This window comes from Mobula hypostoma, chromosome 3 (assembly GCF_963921235.1).
Source record: "Mobula hypostoma chromosome 3, sMobHyp1.1, whole genome shotgun sequence".
NCBI lineage: Eukaryota > Metazoa > Chordata > Chondrichthyes > Myliobatiformes > Myliobatidae > Mobula > Mobula hypostoma.
Window position 1 is genome coordinate 40,836,066 of NC_086099.1, and position 18,540 is coordinate 40,854,605.

The 18,540-nt window shown below is 41.3% G+C and overlaps 1 protein-coding gene across 1 annotated transcript in view; it reads left to right on the plus strand.

Annotated features, from left to right (window-relative positions):
- ndufs4 (NADH:ubiquinone oxidoreductase subunit S4) overlaps nucleotides 1-18,540 on the plus strand; it is a 106,763-nt gene that overhangs the window by 83,847 nt on the left and 4,376 nt on the right. Inside the window, 1 exon segment of the mRNA XM_063042912.1 lies at nucleotides 10,942-11,114. Within this exon segment, the coding sequence (XP_062898982.1) occupies nucleotides 10,942-11,114 (173 nt within the window).

Sequence of the window (18,540 nt, forward strand, 5' to 3'; positions counted from 1 at the left end):
TCAAGTGCACCTTTCACTTAGTTGAAGATTTTCCAGCACCAGCTGATGTTTATCTTCGTAGGCATCCCTAGTAGCACCTTTTCAATGAGAGAGTCCTCTGTAACACACCTGCTCAGAGCAAACCTTAACAAGGGCCATTGTATCCTTCTCCAGACTTCGGCAAATGCATAGTACATAAAGGGATGGATTATTGTTGTCCACAGTATAGTATAAACTGAGAGTAAGACTTCCTACTGTGAAGGAAAGATCTGACAGGGAAGGCCCTCTCATTCACCTTGAGTCAGTCTGTTCAAGTAGCCAGTTAGATTTCCTTCTCTAGTTTTGTTTAACACACACACTAGATAAAGACACCTAATCTATGCAAGGTTTCTGGCGGTAGATTTACAGGGGTAGTGTTTTCTAGCAAGCAATTCATTACTGGATTCACTAGCTTGCATATTATTCACTTCAGATAATTTCTAGACTGGGTAGACAGCACATTTGGGAAGCAGATGGGTGCAAGGGACATTAATTTCCCAGGAGATCCACTGACATGGCTGTAGACTAAAGCTGTGAACAGTTTGACTGGTTCTACAACTATTCCTTTCTTTAAAAAAAATTGCTTCCACACCAACCCGGTGAAGTTTATGAAAATTATCAGTAGAGAAAGGAATAAATTAAACAACCTTCTACAGTAAAACATTACTGTAACAAGCTAGTTAATCTAGACAAATGAATTGTTTAAATTTATAGCAATAACTCATATGAATAAATTTAACTGTGCAAAATGGTTACGTCTTTCCAACTTCTTTTTCTCCATCCATCCTAGAAAAATATAACTTTGGATAGCTAATAACAAAACCCATCCTCATCAACATTTATGTATGTTGCATGATAAAATGTAAATGGAAAGCTCTTCCAGAATGCTCTTAGTCATTGCACCTTTTCATGATTTTGTATTTTGTTTGGGATTTTGCATATAGACATCTAAATATGCACATTAGTGGATGAGTGTAATTCATTTATGCTATCAATTGTACAGGCCCCTCATCAGAATCTCTCCTTTGCTACAAATGCCAGTCTTGCTTTAATGATCCTTAACGGTGTCCTGTCTCAATATGTCTCAGCCTATGAAATTAAGCTTTGTGGGCTGTCTTTAACTTGTAGGTTTACCTCTTGCCCACAGAATCAGAATCAGGTTTGATATCATCAGCAAATGTCATGACAGCAATACAATGCAATACATGATAAGATATAAAATAAACTGTGACTCACAGTATATTAAATAGTATATTAAATAGTTAAATTAAATAAGTAGTACAAAAATAAATTAGTGAGGTGCTATTCATGGGTTCAATGTCCATTCAGAAATCGGATGGCAGAGGGGAAGAAGCTGTTCTTGAATCACTGAATGTGTGCCTTCAGGCTTCTGTACCTCCTTCCTGATGGTACCAGTGAGAAAAGGGGCATGTCCTGGGTGGTGGGAGTCCTTAATGATGAAGGCTGCCTTTTTGAGGCACTGTTCCTTGAAGATGTCTTGGATACTATGGAGGCTAATACCCATAATGGAACTGACTAATTTTACAACTCTCTGTACCCTACTTCGAGTATGTCAGTAGAACCCCCCCCCCACCACATTCCAGACAGTGATCAGTGTTCTAAGGTAGGGGTGTGTGTGTGTGTGTGTGTGTGTGTGTGTGTGTGTGTGTGTGTGTGTGTGTGTGTGTGCGTGCGCGCGCGCACACACCTTTTGCTACTAGCGCACAAAGGAATTTAAACTGCGCACAAAAGGTTGTCACCCTTTACCTCGTTGGCATGTTAAGTATCGCATTTCCTTTTCCAGTTTCTGATGCAGAAAGTGTTGACAATGTGGAGCTGGTGATGATTTGTCTGCAGATTTTAGAATTAGCTTATTTGTATTGTTTTTATTGAAGAAATTATTCAGTACACACGTTGTTGTCACTGGGCAAAAAATTGCACAGCTCAAAATTTTTGCGTACACTGGTCATTGCAAATTAGAGGGAATATTGATGGTGATGCAGCCAGTGAGAATGCTCTCCACAGTATAACTGTAGAAACGTTGGAGTGTTTTAGGTGACATACCAAATCTCCTCAAACTCCTAATGAAATCTAGCCACTGTCTTGCCTTCTTTATAGCTGCATCAATGTTGGAATCAGGTTAGGTTCTCAGAGATATTAACACACAGGACCTTGAAATTGCTCACTCTTTCCACTTATGATCCCCCTATGAGGATTAGTCTATGTTCTCTCGATGTACCCTTTCTGAAGTCCACAATCAGTTCTTTGGTCAGACTAACATTGAATGCAAGGTTGTTGCTGCGACACCACTCAACTAGCTGGTATAACTCGCTCCTGTATGCCGTCTCATCACCATCTGAATTTCTGCCAACAATACTTATACCATCAGCAAATTTGTAGACGGTATTTGTGTTGTACCTAAGCACACATTCCTGAGCTGCACCAGTGTTGATTGTCAGTGAGTTGGAGATGTTATAACCAATCCTCACAGATTGGGGTCTTCCGGTTAGGAAGTTGAGGATCCAGTTGCAGAGGGAGATGCAGAGGACCAGGCTCTGTAACTTTTCGATCAGGGTTGTAAGAATGATGGTGTTAAATGCTGAACTATGGTCAATAGACATCATCATCCTGACGTACAATTTTGTATTGTCCAGGTGATCCAAGGCTGCATGGGGAGCCAATGAGATTGTGTCTGCGATAGACCTATTGTGGTGATAGGCAAATTGCAGTAGCTGCATGTCATTATTGAGGCAAGAGTTGATTCTAGCCATGACCAACTACTCAAAGCATTTCATCACTGTAGACATAAGTGCCACTGGACAATAGTCGTTACGGCAGCTCACTCTGTTCCTCTTGAGCACTGGTATAATTGTTGCCCTTTTGAAGCAGGTGGAAACTTTTTACTGTAGCAGTGAGAGATTGAAAATGTCTTTGAACACCCCTGTCAGCAGTTCGGCACAAGTTTTCAGAGCCTTACCAGGTAATCCATCAGGGCCTGCTGCCTTGTGAGGGTTCACCTTCCTGAAAGGTAGGCTGACACTGGCCTCTGAGACAGAGATCACAGGGTCACTAGATACGGCAGGGATCCTCATAGTTGTAGTTCTACTCTCCCTTTCAAAGTAAGCATAAAAGGCATTGAGCTCATTTAGGAGTGAAACATCACTGCCATTCATGATGTTGAGTTAACCCCCAGAACCCCCACTTGATTATAATTGTGATCTTCTGTATCCTCCTCCAGCAAGACCAGTAGCTCAGACACACAATCTGTGTTTTCAATGACAGCAACTCATATGGCATTTCTGGTGTGCATTGCAGAAGTAAAGCCATTAAGTTTGTATCTTCATAAGGCTCTCTCATACCTCAATATGTTGTGAACATGGTGCTACAGTAGCATTCTGAAGGTATTGCAAACAGAACGGTACATGACACCTAGGCTATCATACCAAATTAAACTAACCTCTTTCTGCACATAATCTATATTCCACCATTCCATAAATGTTCATGCACCTATTTAAAAGCCTCTTGAACTCAACTAATCTGCTTCCACTATCAATCCTGGTACCTGAAAATATAAAAATATATTTTTAAAAAAATACCCCAGACATCCTCTTTTAAACTAACTTTCTCTCTCTCTCTCGCTCTCTCGCTCTCTCGCTCTCTCTCACCTTTAAGCTATGTCCTCTGGTATTCAACATTTCTATCCAAGGAGAAAAATTCCAGTTGTGTATCCTATCTATTACATCTCAGAATTTTATAAGTTTCTATCAAGGTTCCCCTCATCCTCCAGTGCTCCAGAGAAAACAATCCTGAGTTTGTCTAACCTTGTACGAAACGTTAGACTCCAGCAAATACCAGTAGTAAAATTTACTGATTTTAAAAATTTTTTTTGCCTTAAACAGGATTTAATTTTGTATGGGAATAAATATCCCCGAACAAATCATGACCAAATTGTGCAAAATCTGTATCCTATCTAATCATAGCCTATTCATTCATTTTTTTGAAGGAACTTGATCTTGTTGTTAACTCCAGCCACATCAGGGAGACTGGAGTCCATCCAGACACTTCTTCAATATTGATTCAAGTCAACTGAATCAATATTAAAGAAATTTTTAAAGCTGCTGCTGCTTGAGAGTTCTGCTTTTCCCATAACTGGTCATGGATGTTAGGCACCTATGAGTATAAACTGGACTGATTTTTTTGGAGAGGGTTAGTCCACCTATGTCAAAAAGTGGCTGAGAGTTTGATTATATTAGATGTGGACATTTGAATGTCTTCACTTGTTATTTTAACTAAGCTTTAAGTTTCAACGGGTATCAAAATAACTTGTTTATATTCTGAGGCTATAGACAATAGACAAAGGTGCAGGAGTAGGCTATTCGGCCCTTCGAGCCAGCACTGCCATTCACTATGATCATGGCTGATCATCCACAATCAGTATCCAGATCCTGCTTATCCCCCTAACCTTTGATTCTGCTACCTGTAAGAACTCTGTCCATCTCTTTCTTGAAAACATCCAGAGACTTGGCCTCCACTGCCTTCTGAGGCAGAACATTCCACATATCCACCACTCTCTGGGTGAAAAAGTTTTTCCTCAGCTCCGTTCTAAATGGCCTACCCCTTATTCTTAAACTGTGGCATCTGGTTCTGGACTCTCCCATCAGCGGGAACATGCTTCCTGCCTCCAGTGTGTCCAATCCCTTAATAATCTTATATGGTTCAATCAGATCCCCTCTCATCCTTCTAAATTCCAGTGTATACAAGCCCATTTGCTCCAATCTTCCAACATTTGACAGTCCCGCCATCCTGGGAATTAACCTTGTGAACCTACGCTGCACTCCCTCAATAGCAAGAATGTCCTTCCTCAAATTTGGAGACCAAAAATGCTCACAGTACTCCAGGTGTGGTCTCACCAGGGCCCTGTACAGCTGCAGAAGGACCTCTTTGCTCCTATACTCAATTCCCCTTGTTACAAAGGCCAGCATGCCATTAGCTTTCTTCACTGCCTGCTGTACCTGCATGCTTGCTTTCAGTGACTGATATACAAGAACACCTAGATCTCGTTGTACTTCCCCTTTTCCTAACGACTCCATTTAGATAATAATCTGCCTTCCTGTTCTTAACACCAAAGTGGATAACCTCACACTTATCCACATTAAACTGCATCTGCCATGCATCCGCCCACTCACCCAGCCTGTCTAAGTCATCCTGCATTCTCATAACATCCTCCTCACATTTCACACTGCCATCCAGCTTTGTGTCATCTGCAAATTTGTTAATGTTACTTTTAATCCCTTCATCTAAATCATTAATGTATATTGTAAACAGCTGCGGTCCCAGCACTGAACCCTGCGGTACCCCACTGGTCACCGCCTGCCATTCTGAAAGGGACCCATTAATCACTACTCTTTGTTTCCTGTCAGTCAGCCAATTTTCAATCCATGTCAGTACTCTGCCCCCAATACCATGTGCCCTATGTGGAACTTTATCAAAGGCTTTCTGAAAGTCTAGGTACACTACATCCGCTGGCTCTCCCTTGTCCATTTTCTTACTTACATCCTCAAAAAATTCCAGAAGGTTAGTAAAGCACGATTTCCCCTTTGTAAATCCATGCTGACTCGGACCTATCCTGTTACTGCCATCCAAATGTGTCGTAATTTCATCTTTTATAATTGACTCCAGCATCTTTCCCATCACTGACGTCAGGCTAACCAGTCTATAATTCCTTGTTTTCTCTCTCCCTGCTTTCTTGAAAAGTGGAACAACATCAGCCACCCTCCTATCCACAGGAACTGATCCTGGGTCTATAGAACATTGGAAAATGATTACCAATATGTCCACGATTTCTAAAGCCACCTCCTTAAGTACCCTGGGATACAGACCATCAGGTCCCGGGGACTTATCAGCCTTCAGACCCAACAGTCTATCCAACACCATTTCTTGCCTAATATAAATTTCCTTTAGTTCATCCATTACCCTAGGACCTTTGGCCACTATTATATCTGGGAGATTGTTTGTGTCTTCCCGAGTGAAGACAGATCTAAAGTACCTGTTCAACTCGTCTGCCATTTCCTTGTTCCCCATAATAAATTCACCCTTTTCTGTCTTCAAGGGCCCAATTTTGGTCTGAACTATTTTTTTCCTTTTCACATACCTGCAGAAGCTTTTACTATCCTCCTTTATATCCTTGGCTAGTTTACTCATTTTTCTCTCCACGTATTATCTTTTTAGTTATCTTCTGTTGCTCTTTAAAAGTTTCCCAGTCCTCCGGCTTCCTACTCATCTTTGCTATGTTATACTTCTTCTCTTTTATCTTTATACTGTCCTTTACTTTCCTTGTCAGCCACAGCCTCCCCTTACTCCCCTTAGGATCTTTCTTCCTCTTTGGACTGAACTGATCCTGCACCTTCTTCATTATTCCCAGAAATACCTGACATTGTTGTTCGACTGTCATCCCTGCTAGGGTATTGTTCCATCGAACTTTGGCCAGCTCCTCCCTCATAGCTCCATAGTTTCCTTTGTTCAACTGTAATACTGACACTTCCGATTTTCCCTTCTCCCTCTCAATTTGTAGATTAAAACATCATATTATGGTCACTACCTCCTAATGGCTCCTTTACCTTGAGGTCCCTGATCAAATCTGGTTCATTGCACAACACTAAATCTAGAATTGCCTTCTCTCCAGTACAAGCTGTTCTAAGAATTCATCTCGGAGGCACTCCACAAACTCCCTTTCTTGGGGTCCAGTACCAACCTGATTCTTTCAGTCTACCTGCATGTTGAAATCCCCCGTAACAACTGTAGCATTACCTTTGCTACATGCCAATTTTAACTCTTGATTCAACTTACACCCTACATCCAGACTACTTTTTGGGGGCCTGTGGATAACTCCCATTAGGGTCTTTCTACCCTTAGAATTTCTCAGTTCTATCCATACTGACTCTACGTCGCCTGATTCTATTTTCCCCCTCGCAAGGGACTGAATATCATTCCTCACCAACAGAGCCACCCCACCCCCTCTGCCCATCAATCTGTCCTTTCCATAGGACGTATATCCTTGAATATTCATTTCCCAGGCCCTGTCCACTTGAAGCCATGTCTCTGTTATTCCCACATCATACTTGCCAATTTCCAACTGTGCCTCAAGCTGGTTTACTTTATTTCTTATACTTCGTGCATTCATATATGCTTTGAATTCATTACTCCCCTCACCTTTCATATCAATTCCTATTTCACTTGGCCATACTGTATGATCCCTTCTTGAGCTTTCTGCTCCGTTGATTCTGTTGTCTTTCTTAACTCTTCTTATTCTCACTTTCCCTTTAACTATATCCTTATATTTCCAGTTCGTCCCCTCCCCCCCAACTACTTAGTTTAAACACATCCATGTTGCAGTGGCAAACCTGCCTGCCAGAATGCTGGTCCCCTGCCTATTAAGGTGCAACCCGTCCCTTCTGTACAATTCATCTTTACCACAAAACATACCCCAGTGGTCCAAGAATGTAAATCCTTGCTTCCTGCACCAGTTCCTCAGCCACACTTTAAGATCCATTATCTCCCTGTTCCTGCCCACTCTAGCACGAGAAACTGGAAGCAAACCGGAGATAACCACCTGGAAGTCCTGCTTTTCAGCCTTCTTCCGAGTTCCTGAATTCGCTCTGTAGAATGTCTTTCCTCTTCTTCCCCACGTCATTTGTGCCGACATGCACCACCACTTCCGGATGTTCACCTTCATCCTTGAGGATTCCCTGCAATCGGTCCATGATGTCCTGGATCCTGGTACCAGGGAGGCAACACACCATCCTTAAATCTTGCTTGTTGCCGCAGATTTCTGCACCTCTCACTATGGAGTCCCCTACTACCATGGCTCTGCCTGATGTCTGTCTCCTCGGCTTTGCTTCAGAGCCAATTTTCGACTGGCAAACCTGACCGCCTCTCAGGCTGGCAGTGTCTTCTGTCCCGACAGCTTGCAAGAGGGTGAACCTGTTTAGGAGAGGTACATCCCCCCAGGATCTCCAGTACTTCAAGCGTCCTTTCCTTCCTCATCGTTGCCGCCCTTCTCTCTTCCGGTATCCTCGGTGTAACGACCTCACTGTAGGTCCTGTCCAGAAAACTCTCGTTTTCCCGGATGAACCTGAGGTCATCCAGTTGCTTCTCCAGTGCTGCAATATGGTCCTTCAGAAGCTTTTTTCCACAGTTGTAGGAGCCAGAGGCACCATCAGTGTCCCTGACCTCCCACATCATGCACGCAGCACACTGAATCAGCCTAGCGGTCATTTCTTCACTACTTCTCCCCCTTTCCTACTGTGGCGTAGTGTCCTCTCTCAGCCTCCTCGCCGAAGACTCTCGAGCCAAAGGCTTGCACTTTCCTCACAAGGCACTTCCCTCGACAAGGCCGCTCCCTTAGAGCCCTTAGGCTAGAATTTTGTTTACTCTCACTCTCTCAAATATACTGCCTGCCTGAATATACTCACCATTTTTCAGAACCTGCAGTTGTTTTTACTTTGCAAATATTAACTAGTATGCAATTTTCTAGAGAATTTTAGATAGAACACTTATTTTTCTTGACAGTGCCATATTTACAAAATGGGTGATTTGCTTATCTCACATTGTAGAGCAAGAAATCGAAAAACATTCAGGATAGATGCTTACCTGGATTGAGGCAATTTTCCATATTTTTGGACCCTTCAATCCATTCGTTTGGATTGTGGAATTGAATGATGGGGACCAGAGTCTAGCTGCAGCATGAGCTAGAGAGTATAGCTTTTCAGATTCTGTAGTTACGGTAGTTGGTGACCTACTCAGATATTGTTTTCATTTATGTTTAATTATAACTCACAAATGAAAAGAAAGGTTGATCTTGTCTTTAGAAATGTCAACATTCACAGGGCCTCACAAAAATGTTTAGTAATTAGTAATGTATTGTGCCATTTCTTAATCCTATAATTTTATTGTTTATTAGACATAATTTTTAAAAGCTTGATGATTTTGCTGCTTTAAAACAGTCACTTCCTAAATGAACTGATAAATGACAGCAGATCTGACAAGTGTTATGCATAAATATAGATGGAAAGTCAAATCAGTTATTTGTGTGCTATGAAAAGTAAGCATTTTTCTGTGATCAATCGGACCTAACGGTGTATGATTCTTCTGATTCTGATCAGTTCCATTAATCGGATGGTTACTCTATAAGAAACTGCTTATTGACTGGCAGATGGTGATTCTCTCTGGGAGTACGAAAGACAAGTGAAGTATTGATATTCACAAAGAGCAGTTCGGTGAAATAATATTAATATTCAGAATATTTTGAAGTTCTTATGTGCAAATTGAAAATGGGACTAGCAAAAATACTTCTGTTGCTTGTTCAGTTATCTTTTTCCATTCTATTCATTTTAAGGAGGATATGTTTGGCACAGTCAGTAAAAACTAAACATCTGTTAATTGTTTAAATCTGGTATTTTTTTCATTCTACAAGAACTTTCATGATGAGCACTGGATCATAAGATCTAATAGGTCCTTTTATCCTGTGCAAATGAGAGATTGTGAATTTGGCCTCGGTAGCAAAATATATAGATGAGAAAGATGATTTGTTTGCAATAAATTAGAACACAATTTTTTCTGAGTTGCTCCCCGTATTTTTTTAAATTAATGCTTGTTCCTGAGATGAGCATGTTTTGGGCAAGACTAGCATTTATTATATATCTCTAATTGCTCCCCGACCCAAATTGGTCTCTGAGCCATTTTAGAGGGCAATTGAAAGTCATTCACATCATTGAAATTGATGTTGTATATACTGTGTATGAGGGCCAGGTAAGAAAGTCCCTTCTTCTTTGAAGATCAGTAGTGAACTGGAGAGGTTTTAAAGACTGCTCATTAAGCTCATCATTATTTAAATCATTTTTATAATTCAGATTTAACATAATTAAATGAATTTAACCATTTTTACCCCCCTTCTCTTCCCTCCCTCATCCAGCTGCCTGCTGAAGTGGTTAGACACAAATGCATGTTTCCTGTCTTCTGGATAGGGCTCCAGTAATAGAAATAATATTCTGTTTATATACTGGTGAAAACATACTTAGTTTAATTTGTCATTTAGCCAGTACCTATATGAGATTGAGTAATGTCATGCATTTTTGTTTGACTTGCTTCACTCATCTTTGGTTTTCTGTGTAAGAGACTCTCCTTCCTTCTGCTCAAGTTTGCGAAGGCATGTCTTGATTGTTCTCTGTTGTGATGATTTAATTGGTGTTTCATATTTGAGGCTGCTTTCAAAACCATCATCAAGAACAATGCCAGAGAAAGTTCTAATTTGTAGTGAAGTATGAAGCAATTTTGTGCTCATAAGCAGCATCTATTCATTCCTTCCCCCTCATATACCATGCACAGATTTGAAAAAAAAATGATTTCCTTAATCAGGGCTGAATTAAATAAATTAAGAAATATCTTACAAATAGTTTATATCATTACAATGATAGCTGGCTTTTTTAGTAGCCTGCAGTGAGAATTCATTAAGTTATTAGCCGAGATCTCAGGCTAGTTTCAGTTTCAAAACATGAAAACTACAGAAGATATAAAAAGATAGGAAGTCAAAATGTCACAGAACAAAAATCAAAACTAATTTGAAATAATACAATGTTCGCTGTGACTGTGGTGATATTGACTCTTACATTGTTCAGAGGAAAACACAGCTGCTACTCATTTGATGTGTAGAAAAGTTTAAACAATACCACAGATACCATAATTATCACATAGTTTCCTGATAAGATAGTTAAAGATTCATTGCATGCTGCTTTGGATGTGCAATGATTTACAAACCTTCTTTGTATTTGAGTGATGCAGCATCCTGTTTTGGGAAGTGCTCACAGAGTAAGAACTATCAGTGTATTTGGAATTTGTGATTTACCATCTTCTGTTTCTGACATCTAGGATATCAGTCCAATAACTGGGGTTCCAGAAGACCAAGTAAAAACACGGAAAGTGAGGATTTTTGTTCCAGCACGGAATGCAATGCAATCTGGCACAAACAACACAAAACTATGGAAAATAGAGTTAGACACAAGGGAACGCTGGGAAAATCCTTTAATGGGTTGGGCATCGACGTAAGTCTTATCTTTAATAATTTGCTGAATTATGAAGTATAAATGAATTTGGGTTAAATTTCTTCTTCTCTTAAACCTGTTTTTCCACAAAATATATTGCATGGCCTTTTTGTAAACCACATATGAAAAGGATTTATAACACTTGCTTCTTCTTGTTCAAAACGCTGTTCAAATATTGGCCTCGTCCAATAACCTTAATTCACCTATTTGGCCTGGCAGTTTATTCCTAGTAAACCATTAACTTAGAACAGGCCATTTGTCAACAAAGAAATGTTACACACTGTACTTTCTGTCAGCAGCAACTAATTTATTTATTGCTCAAAGTAATATGCTCCATGGTACTTCAAAGAAGAGTGTACAAGTTATTGTAGTAGATTCAGGAAAATTTAACAACTATGTAACCAAAGTTATGAGTTTTGAGCAGGTTTGTAGACAGAAGTATTAATACAACTGCAGGCTGCTAGTAACTGAGAAAATGCAAAATGCTTGGAGTCAGAGAGCCACAAAGATATACAGTGGGTTCCAGTTCATTAGGACAGAACATTTTGGCCTAATTAAGCGGCTTCCCCATTTAGCTGAAGGTTCATGGAATAGTTAAAAAGATAAACTACCATTTAACTGAGTAACAAATTATGTATTTAAATGAAATACCAAACACACTACAGCATTACCAGTGCTACTACAGTACTATAAAACTGTGTGCTAGTTCCTAATAGTTATCAACGGAGGAATTTATCCAATGTATGCTGCATTGTATGGGGTATCCATGGAGTGGTGGCATCTCTGGTGAAGAGGCTTGTCGTGTCTATTTTGAGACAGCTCACTCACCTTTGGTCCCCCTGGACCCTCAGCTCTTACCTATGGCTCCAAGTAGCTGTTTGCAGCCTCACCACGGTAGACCGCTTCAACAGTCGGGTTAAACCAGGTAAGGATAACTGGCAGGCCTCATACCTGCTAAAACAGGGACATGCCTGCCCTAGCATGTGAAGTCCAGACTGGCAGTCTGGGTGAATGTGACCAACAGTGAGATCTGATGGCCAAGAAGGCATTTCTGCAATGCTTCATGAAGAATGAAGGGAACGATAAGGCACCGAAGAAGTGAAGTGTAAATAAATAGGAGGGTGAAGAACAGAATGTTGAGAAGTATTTGTTATTTTAGTGGGCTTAAAAGTGGGTAAATCTTTAGAACCTGATGAGATGTTCTTAGGCTATATGGGGTGGGGGAGGGTATGGTGGGGTTGTGGGGTATTGGCAAAGGAAGGGATGCTCCAGTTCTGACTGATTTCTAAATCTTTGCTAGCTGCAGGTGAGGTGCTAAATGACTGGAAATGTACCTTTATTCAAAGGCTGCAGAGATATTAACAAGCCTGTGGGTCTGACACCAGTGGTAGATATGTTCTTGGAAAAAATATGAAGGACAGCATTAATCTACACTCAGGAAGGTAGGAATTAATTTAAAAACAGTTGGCGTGGACGTATTAGGTGAAGATTCTGTCTGACCAATTTGATTAAGGTAACAAATGTGTTGATAAGGGCAGTGCATACTGCAATATCACCTTTGACCAAGTTCCTTGTGGGAGATTTGTCCAAAAGTTTTGACCCATGGGATCCAAGGCCAATTGGATCCAAAATTAATTTGCTAGAAGAAGACATGGAGGTGGTGAAGGTTGTTTTTGTCATTGAAAACTTTTGACCATTGATGTACCATGAGGGTTAGTGCTGGGATCCTTATTGCTTGACATGTATATGAAACATTTGAACACGAGGTAGCACTGCCACCATCTGCCCTCCTCTGTGGAGACAAAAATTAGAAGCTTCAACAGTAGTCATGGATTGCCAGAAGATATTGATCATTTGGTAAAGCAGGCAGAGGGAATTGAATCCTGACCAGTATGAGGCAATGGGAGGACTGATAAGGGTAAGAAATATACAATGACTGGGAAGCCCTTAACAGTATTTAAGAATGGGGGGCCTTGGTGTACAAGTCCGAGGATCCTTGAAGGTGGCAGCATGGGTAGAATAAAATGGTGACATTTTTTAGGGCACTAACTTTCATTAGCTACAGCATACAATAAAGAGTAGGAAAGTTATGGTACATCTTTATTAAACACTGGTTAGGCCACAAATGGAGTACCATGTGCACTTATAGCCACAGCAACATAGGAAAAGTGTAATTGCAATAGCGAGAGTGCAAAGAAGATTCACTAGGATGTTGCCTGTTGATAGAACATCTTTGTTCTGAGGAGAGACTGAAGGAGGGCTGAGTGAAACTTATAAATTCAGTATGTGATACAAAGGTATAAAATAAAACGGTTGATTAGATTTTTGGAGTTGACATTTTATTTTAGTAAATTTCTTCTCTTTCAAATTTGTTCTATCTAACTTCTCTATCATTTGTCTAATATCTTAAATCTGTATTCTTGAGTTGTCAGCTAATCAGCACAATAGTTTGTTTCCATTTATGCTATCTAATCCTGTCATATAAATAAAATTTTAATCTGGAAGCTGTGTCAAAGACGTTAGCTAGTGGATCTGTATTATAAGTTACAGGATCTTAAGTTCTCAAGATTGTCTATAATGATCCAGACTGGCAGCTTTTATATTGATGAAGTCATCACTTGCTCCACTGTTTTTAAATTATTTTGCCAAGCTAAGGAGGAGAAAATGAATCTGAGAAGTTGGCTACTGTGAGTGCATGTTAGGCAAGAAAGGAAGAAGTGCTTAGCTCTTTGACTCCTGGAAAGGAAGGTCAATCAGCGTAACTATTAGAAGTTGACTTCTGTGCCAGTGAATTATGTTTTTACAGCAATTTGTAAATTTCAATGGCCAAAGTATTTCAGATTGGGAAAGTGTTGAGAAATGCATTTATGAAACAAGCATTGGCAGCTCTTTGTTTTATAAAATAGCATTAAAGTCATAGAAAACTACAGCACAGAAACACACCATTCGGTCTATCCATTCTGTGCCAAACCATTTAAAATGCATAGTCCCATTGACCTGCGCCCGGATCAGACCCCTCCATACCTATCCAAACTTCTCTTGAATGTTGAAATTGAAATTGCACCACCACTTGCACTGGCATTCTCACCACTCTCTGAGTGAAGACGTTTCCCCTCATGTTCCCCTTAAACATTTCATTTTCACCCTTAACCCATGACCTGTAGTTGTACTCCCACCCAACCTCAGGATAAATGCAAGCTGGCTTTTTCCACTATCTATATCCCTCATAATTTTGTATACCTCTATCAAATCTCCCCTCATTCTTCTACGCTCTAGGGAATGAACTCCTAATATATTCAACATTTCTCTGTAACACAGGTCCTCCAGTCCTGGGAACATTTTTGTGAATTTTCTGTGTACTCTTTCAATCTTATTTACATCTTTCCTGTAGGTAAGTGACCAAAACTGCACATAATACTCCAAATTAGGCCTCACCAACAATTTCAACATAACATCCCAAGTCCTATACTCAATACTTTGATCTCTGAAGTCCAATGTTTCTTAAGCTTTATGACCCTATCCACCTGTGCCATCGCTTTCAACAAATTATGGACCTCTATTCCCAGATCCCTTTTTTCTGCCACACTCTTCAGTGCCCTACCACTCACTGTGTAAGACCTATCCTGGTTGGTCCTCCCAATGCACTTGTCTGCATTAAATTCCATCTGCCATTTTTCAGCCTGTTTTTCCAGCTGTTCCAGAACCCATTACAAGCTTTGATAGTCTTCTTCTCTGTCCTGTACACCCCCAATCTTGATGTCATTTGCAAATTTGCTGATCCAGTTAACCACATTATCATCCAGATCATTGATGTAGATAACAAACAACAACGGACCCAGCACTGATTCCTGCAGCACTACATTAGTCACAGGGCTCCAGTCAAAGAATTTCAGCAGATTTGTCAGGAAAGATTTCCCCTTAAAGAAACCAGACTGACTTTGGCCTATTTGATTGTGTGCTTCTAAGTATCCCGAAGCCTCTTCCTTAGTAGTGGACTCTAATATCTTCCCAACCACTTAAGTCAGACTAACTGGCCTATAATTTCCTTTCTTCCTCCTCTTGCTCTTAAAAAGTGGAGTGACATTTGCAATCTTCTAATCCTCCTCTGGTACCTTTCCAGAACCTAGTGATTCTTCAAAGATCATTAATAATGCCTCCACAATCTCTTCAGCTACCTCTTTCAGAACCCTGGGGAGTAGTCCATCTGTTCCAGGTGACTTACCTGTCTTCAGACCTTTCAGCTTCCCAAGCACCACCTTAGTATAGCGACTACACTTTCTCCCATTTCACAAACATCTGCTCTCACCCCATCCTCCCTCCAACCTACCAGGGATAGGGTTCCTCTTGTGCTCACCTACCACCACACCAGCCTCCGCGTTCAGCACATAGTTCTCCACAACTTCCGCCACTTCAACGGAATCCTACCAGCAAGCACATCTCCCCCGGCACCCCACTCCCTTCATTTTCAGCTTTCTGCAGGGATTGCTCCTTATGTGACTCCCTTGTCCATTTGCCCCTCCCCATTGATGTCCCCCCTGGCACTTATTCTTGCAAGCGGAACAAGTGCTACAGTGGACCCTACACCTCTTCCCTCACTACCATTCAGCTCCCCAGACAGCCCTTCCAGGTGAGTCTATACTTCACCTGTGAGTCTTTTGGAGCCATATACTGTGTTTATTGCTCCCGGTGTGGCCTCCTGTATGTTGGTGAGACCTGACGTAGATTGGGAGACTGCTTTGCCAAGCACCTACGCTCTTTGTCTGCCAAAAAAAGCGGGATATCCTAGTGGCCACCCAATTTAATTCCACTTCCCATTCCCATTCTGATTATGTCTATCCATGGCCTCCTCTACTGTTGTGATAAGGCCAGGTTGGAGGAAAAACACCTTATATTCCGTCTAGGTAGCTTCCAACCTGATGGCATGAACATCAATTTCGCAGATTTCTGGTAATGCCCCTCCCCCCACCCCCTTCACCATTCCCCATCCCTTTTTCCCTCTCTCACCTTATCTCCTTGCCTGCCCATCTCTGGTGTTCCTGCCCCCTTTTCTTTTTTTCATGACCTGCATCCACCCCTATTTGATTCCCCCTTTCTCCAGCCCTGTATTTCTTTCACCAACCAACTTCCTAGTCGTTTACTTCACCCATCCCCTCCCGGTTTCACCTATCACCTTGTGTTTCTCCCTCCCCTCTCTCCACCTTTTAACTCTACTCCTCATCTTTTTTCTCCAGTTCTGCTGAAGGGTCTTGGCCGGAAATGTCAACTGTACTCTTTTCCATAGATGTTGCCTGGCCTGTTGAGTTACTCCAGCATTTTGTGTGTGTTGATTGGATTTTCAGCATCTGCAGATTTTCTCTTGTTGTGATTGGATCCTTCTGCTAGTGTCTTCCACGGTCAAGATTGTTGCAAAATAGTTAAGGCCATCCACCATTTCTTTGTCCCCTATTACTACCTCTGTAGTGTCATTTTCCGGTGGTCCGATATCCACTCTCACCTCTCTTACTCTCTATATGTCTGAAAAAACGTTTGGTATCCTCTGATATTGATCAGCTTACCTTCATATTTCATTTGTTTTCTCAGTCTGGCTTTTTTAATTGCCTGCTGTTGGTTTTTAAAAACGTATCAATCTTCTAACTTCCCACTAATTTTTGCTATATTATTGTCCCTCTCTTTTAAGACAATAAGACCATAAGATATAGGAGCAGAAGTGAGCCATTCAGCCTATCGAGTGTACTCCACTATTCAATCATGGGCTGATCCAATTCTTCCAGTCATCCCCACTCCCCTGCCTTCACCCCTTTGATGCCCTGGCTAATCAAGAACCTATTTATCTCTGCCTTAAACACACCCAATGACTTGGCCTCCACTGCCTCTTGTGGCAACAAATTCCACAGATCTACCACCCTCTGACTAAAGTAATTTCTCCGTATCTCAGTTCTAAATGGACGTCCTTCAATCCTGAAGTCATGCCCTCTTGTCCTAGGATCCCCTACCATGGGAAATAACCTTGCCATATCTAATCTGTTCAGGCCTTTTAACATTCAGAATGTTTCTGTGAGATTCCCCCTCATTCTCCTGAACTCCAGGGAATACAGCCCAAGAGCTGCTAGACGTTCCTCGTACAGTAACCCTTTCATTCCTGGAATCATTCTTGTGAATCTTTTCTGAACCCTCTCCAATGTCAGTCTATCTTTTCTAAAATAAGGAGCCCAAAACTGCACACAATACTCCAAGTGTCGTCTCACGAGTGCCTTATAGAGCCTCAACATCACATCCCTGCTCAATATTCTATACCTTTAGAAATGAATGCCAACATTTCATTCACCTTCTCCACAACCGACTCAACCTGGAGGTTAACCTTTAGGGTATTTTGCACAAGGACTACCAAGTCCTTTTTCATCTCTGCATTTTGAATTCTCTCCCCATCTAAATAATAGTCTGCCCATTTATTTCTTCCACAAAAGTGCATGACCATACACTTTCCAACATTGTATTTCACTTGCCACTTCTTTGCCCATTCCCCTAAACTATCTAAGTCTCTCTGTAGGCTCTCTGTTTCCTCAAAACTACCTGCTCCTCCACCTATCTTTGTATCATCAGCAAATTTAGCCACAAATCCATTAATACCATAGTCCAAAACATTGACATACATCATTAAAAAGCAGCAGTCCAAACACCTACCCCTGTGGAACTCCACTGGTAACCGGCAACCAGCCAGAATAAGATCCTTTTATTCCGACTCTCTGTTTTCTGCCGACCAGCCAGTGCTCCATCCATGCTAGTAACTTCCCTGTAATTCCATGGGCTCTTCTCTTGCTAAGCAGCCTTATGTGCAGCACCTTGTCAAAGGCCTTCTGAAAATCCAAGTACACCGCGTCTACTGCATCTCTTTTGTCTACCCTGCTTGTAATTTCCTCAAAGACTTGGAGTAGGTTTATTAGGCAGGGTTTTCCTTTCAGGAAACCTTGGTGGCTTTGGCCTATCTTGTCATGTGCCTCCAGGTACTCCATAATCTCATCCCGAATAATCAATTCCAACAACATCCCAACCACTGATGTCAGGCTAATAGGTCTATAGTTTCCTTTCTGCTCTTTCCCACCCTTCTTAAATAGCGGAGTAATATTTGCAATTTTCCAGTCATCCAGTACAATGCCAGGGTCTATCAATTCTTGAAAGATCATCGTTAATGCTTCGGCAATCTCTCCAGCTACTTCCTTCAGAACCAGAGGGCGCATTCCATCAGGTCCAGGAGATTATCCCCCCTCAGACCATTAGTTTCCTGAGCACCTTCTCAGTCGTAAGTTTTACTGCACAAACTTCACTTCCCTGACACTCTTGAATGTCCAGTATACTGCAGTCGTCTTCCACCGTGAAGACTGATGCAAAATATGCATGCAGTTCCTCTGCCATCACTGCATCTCTCATT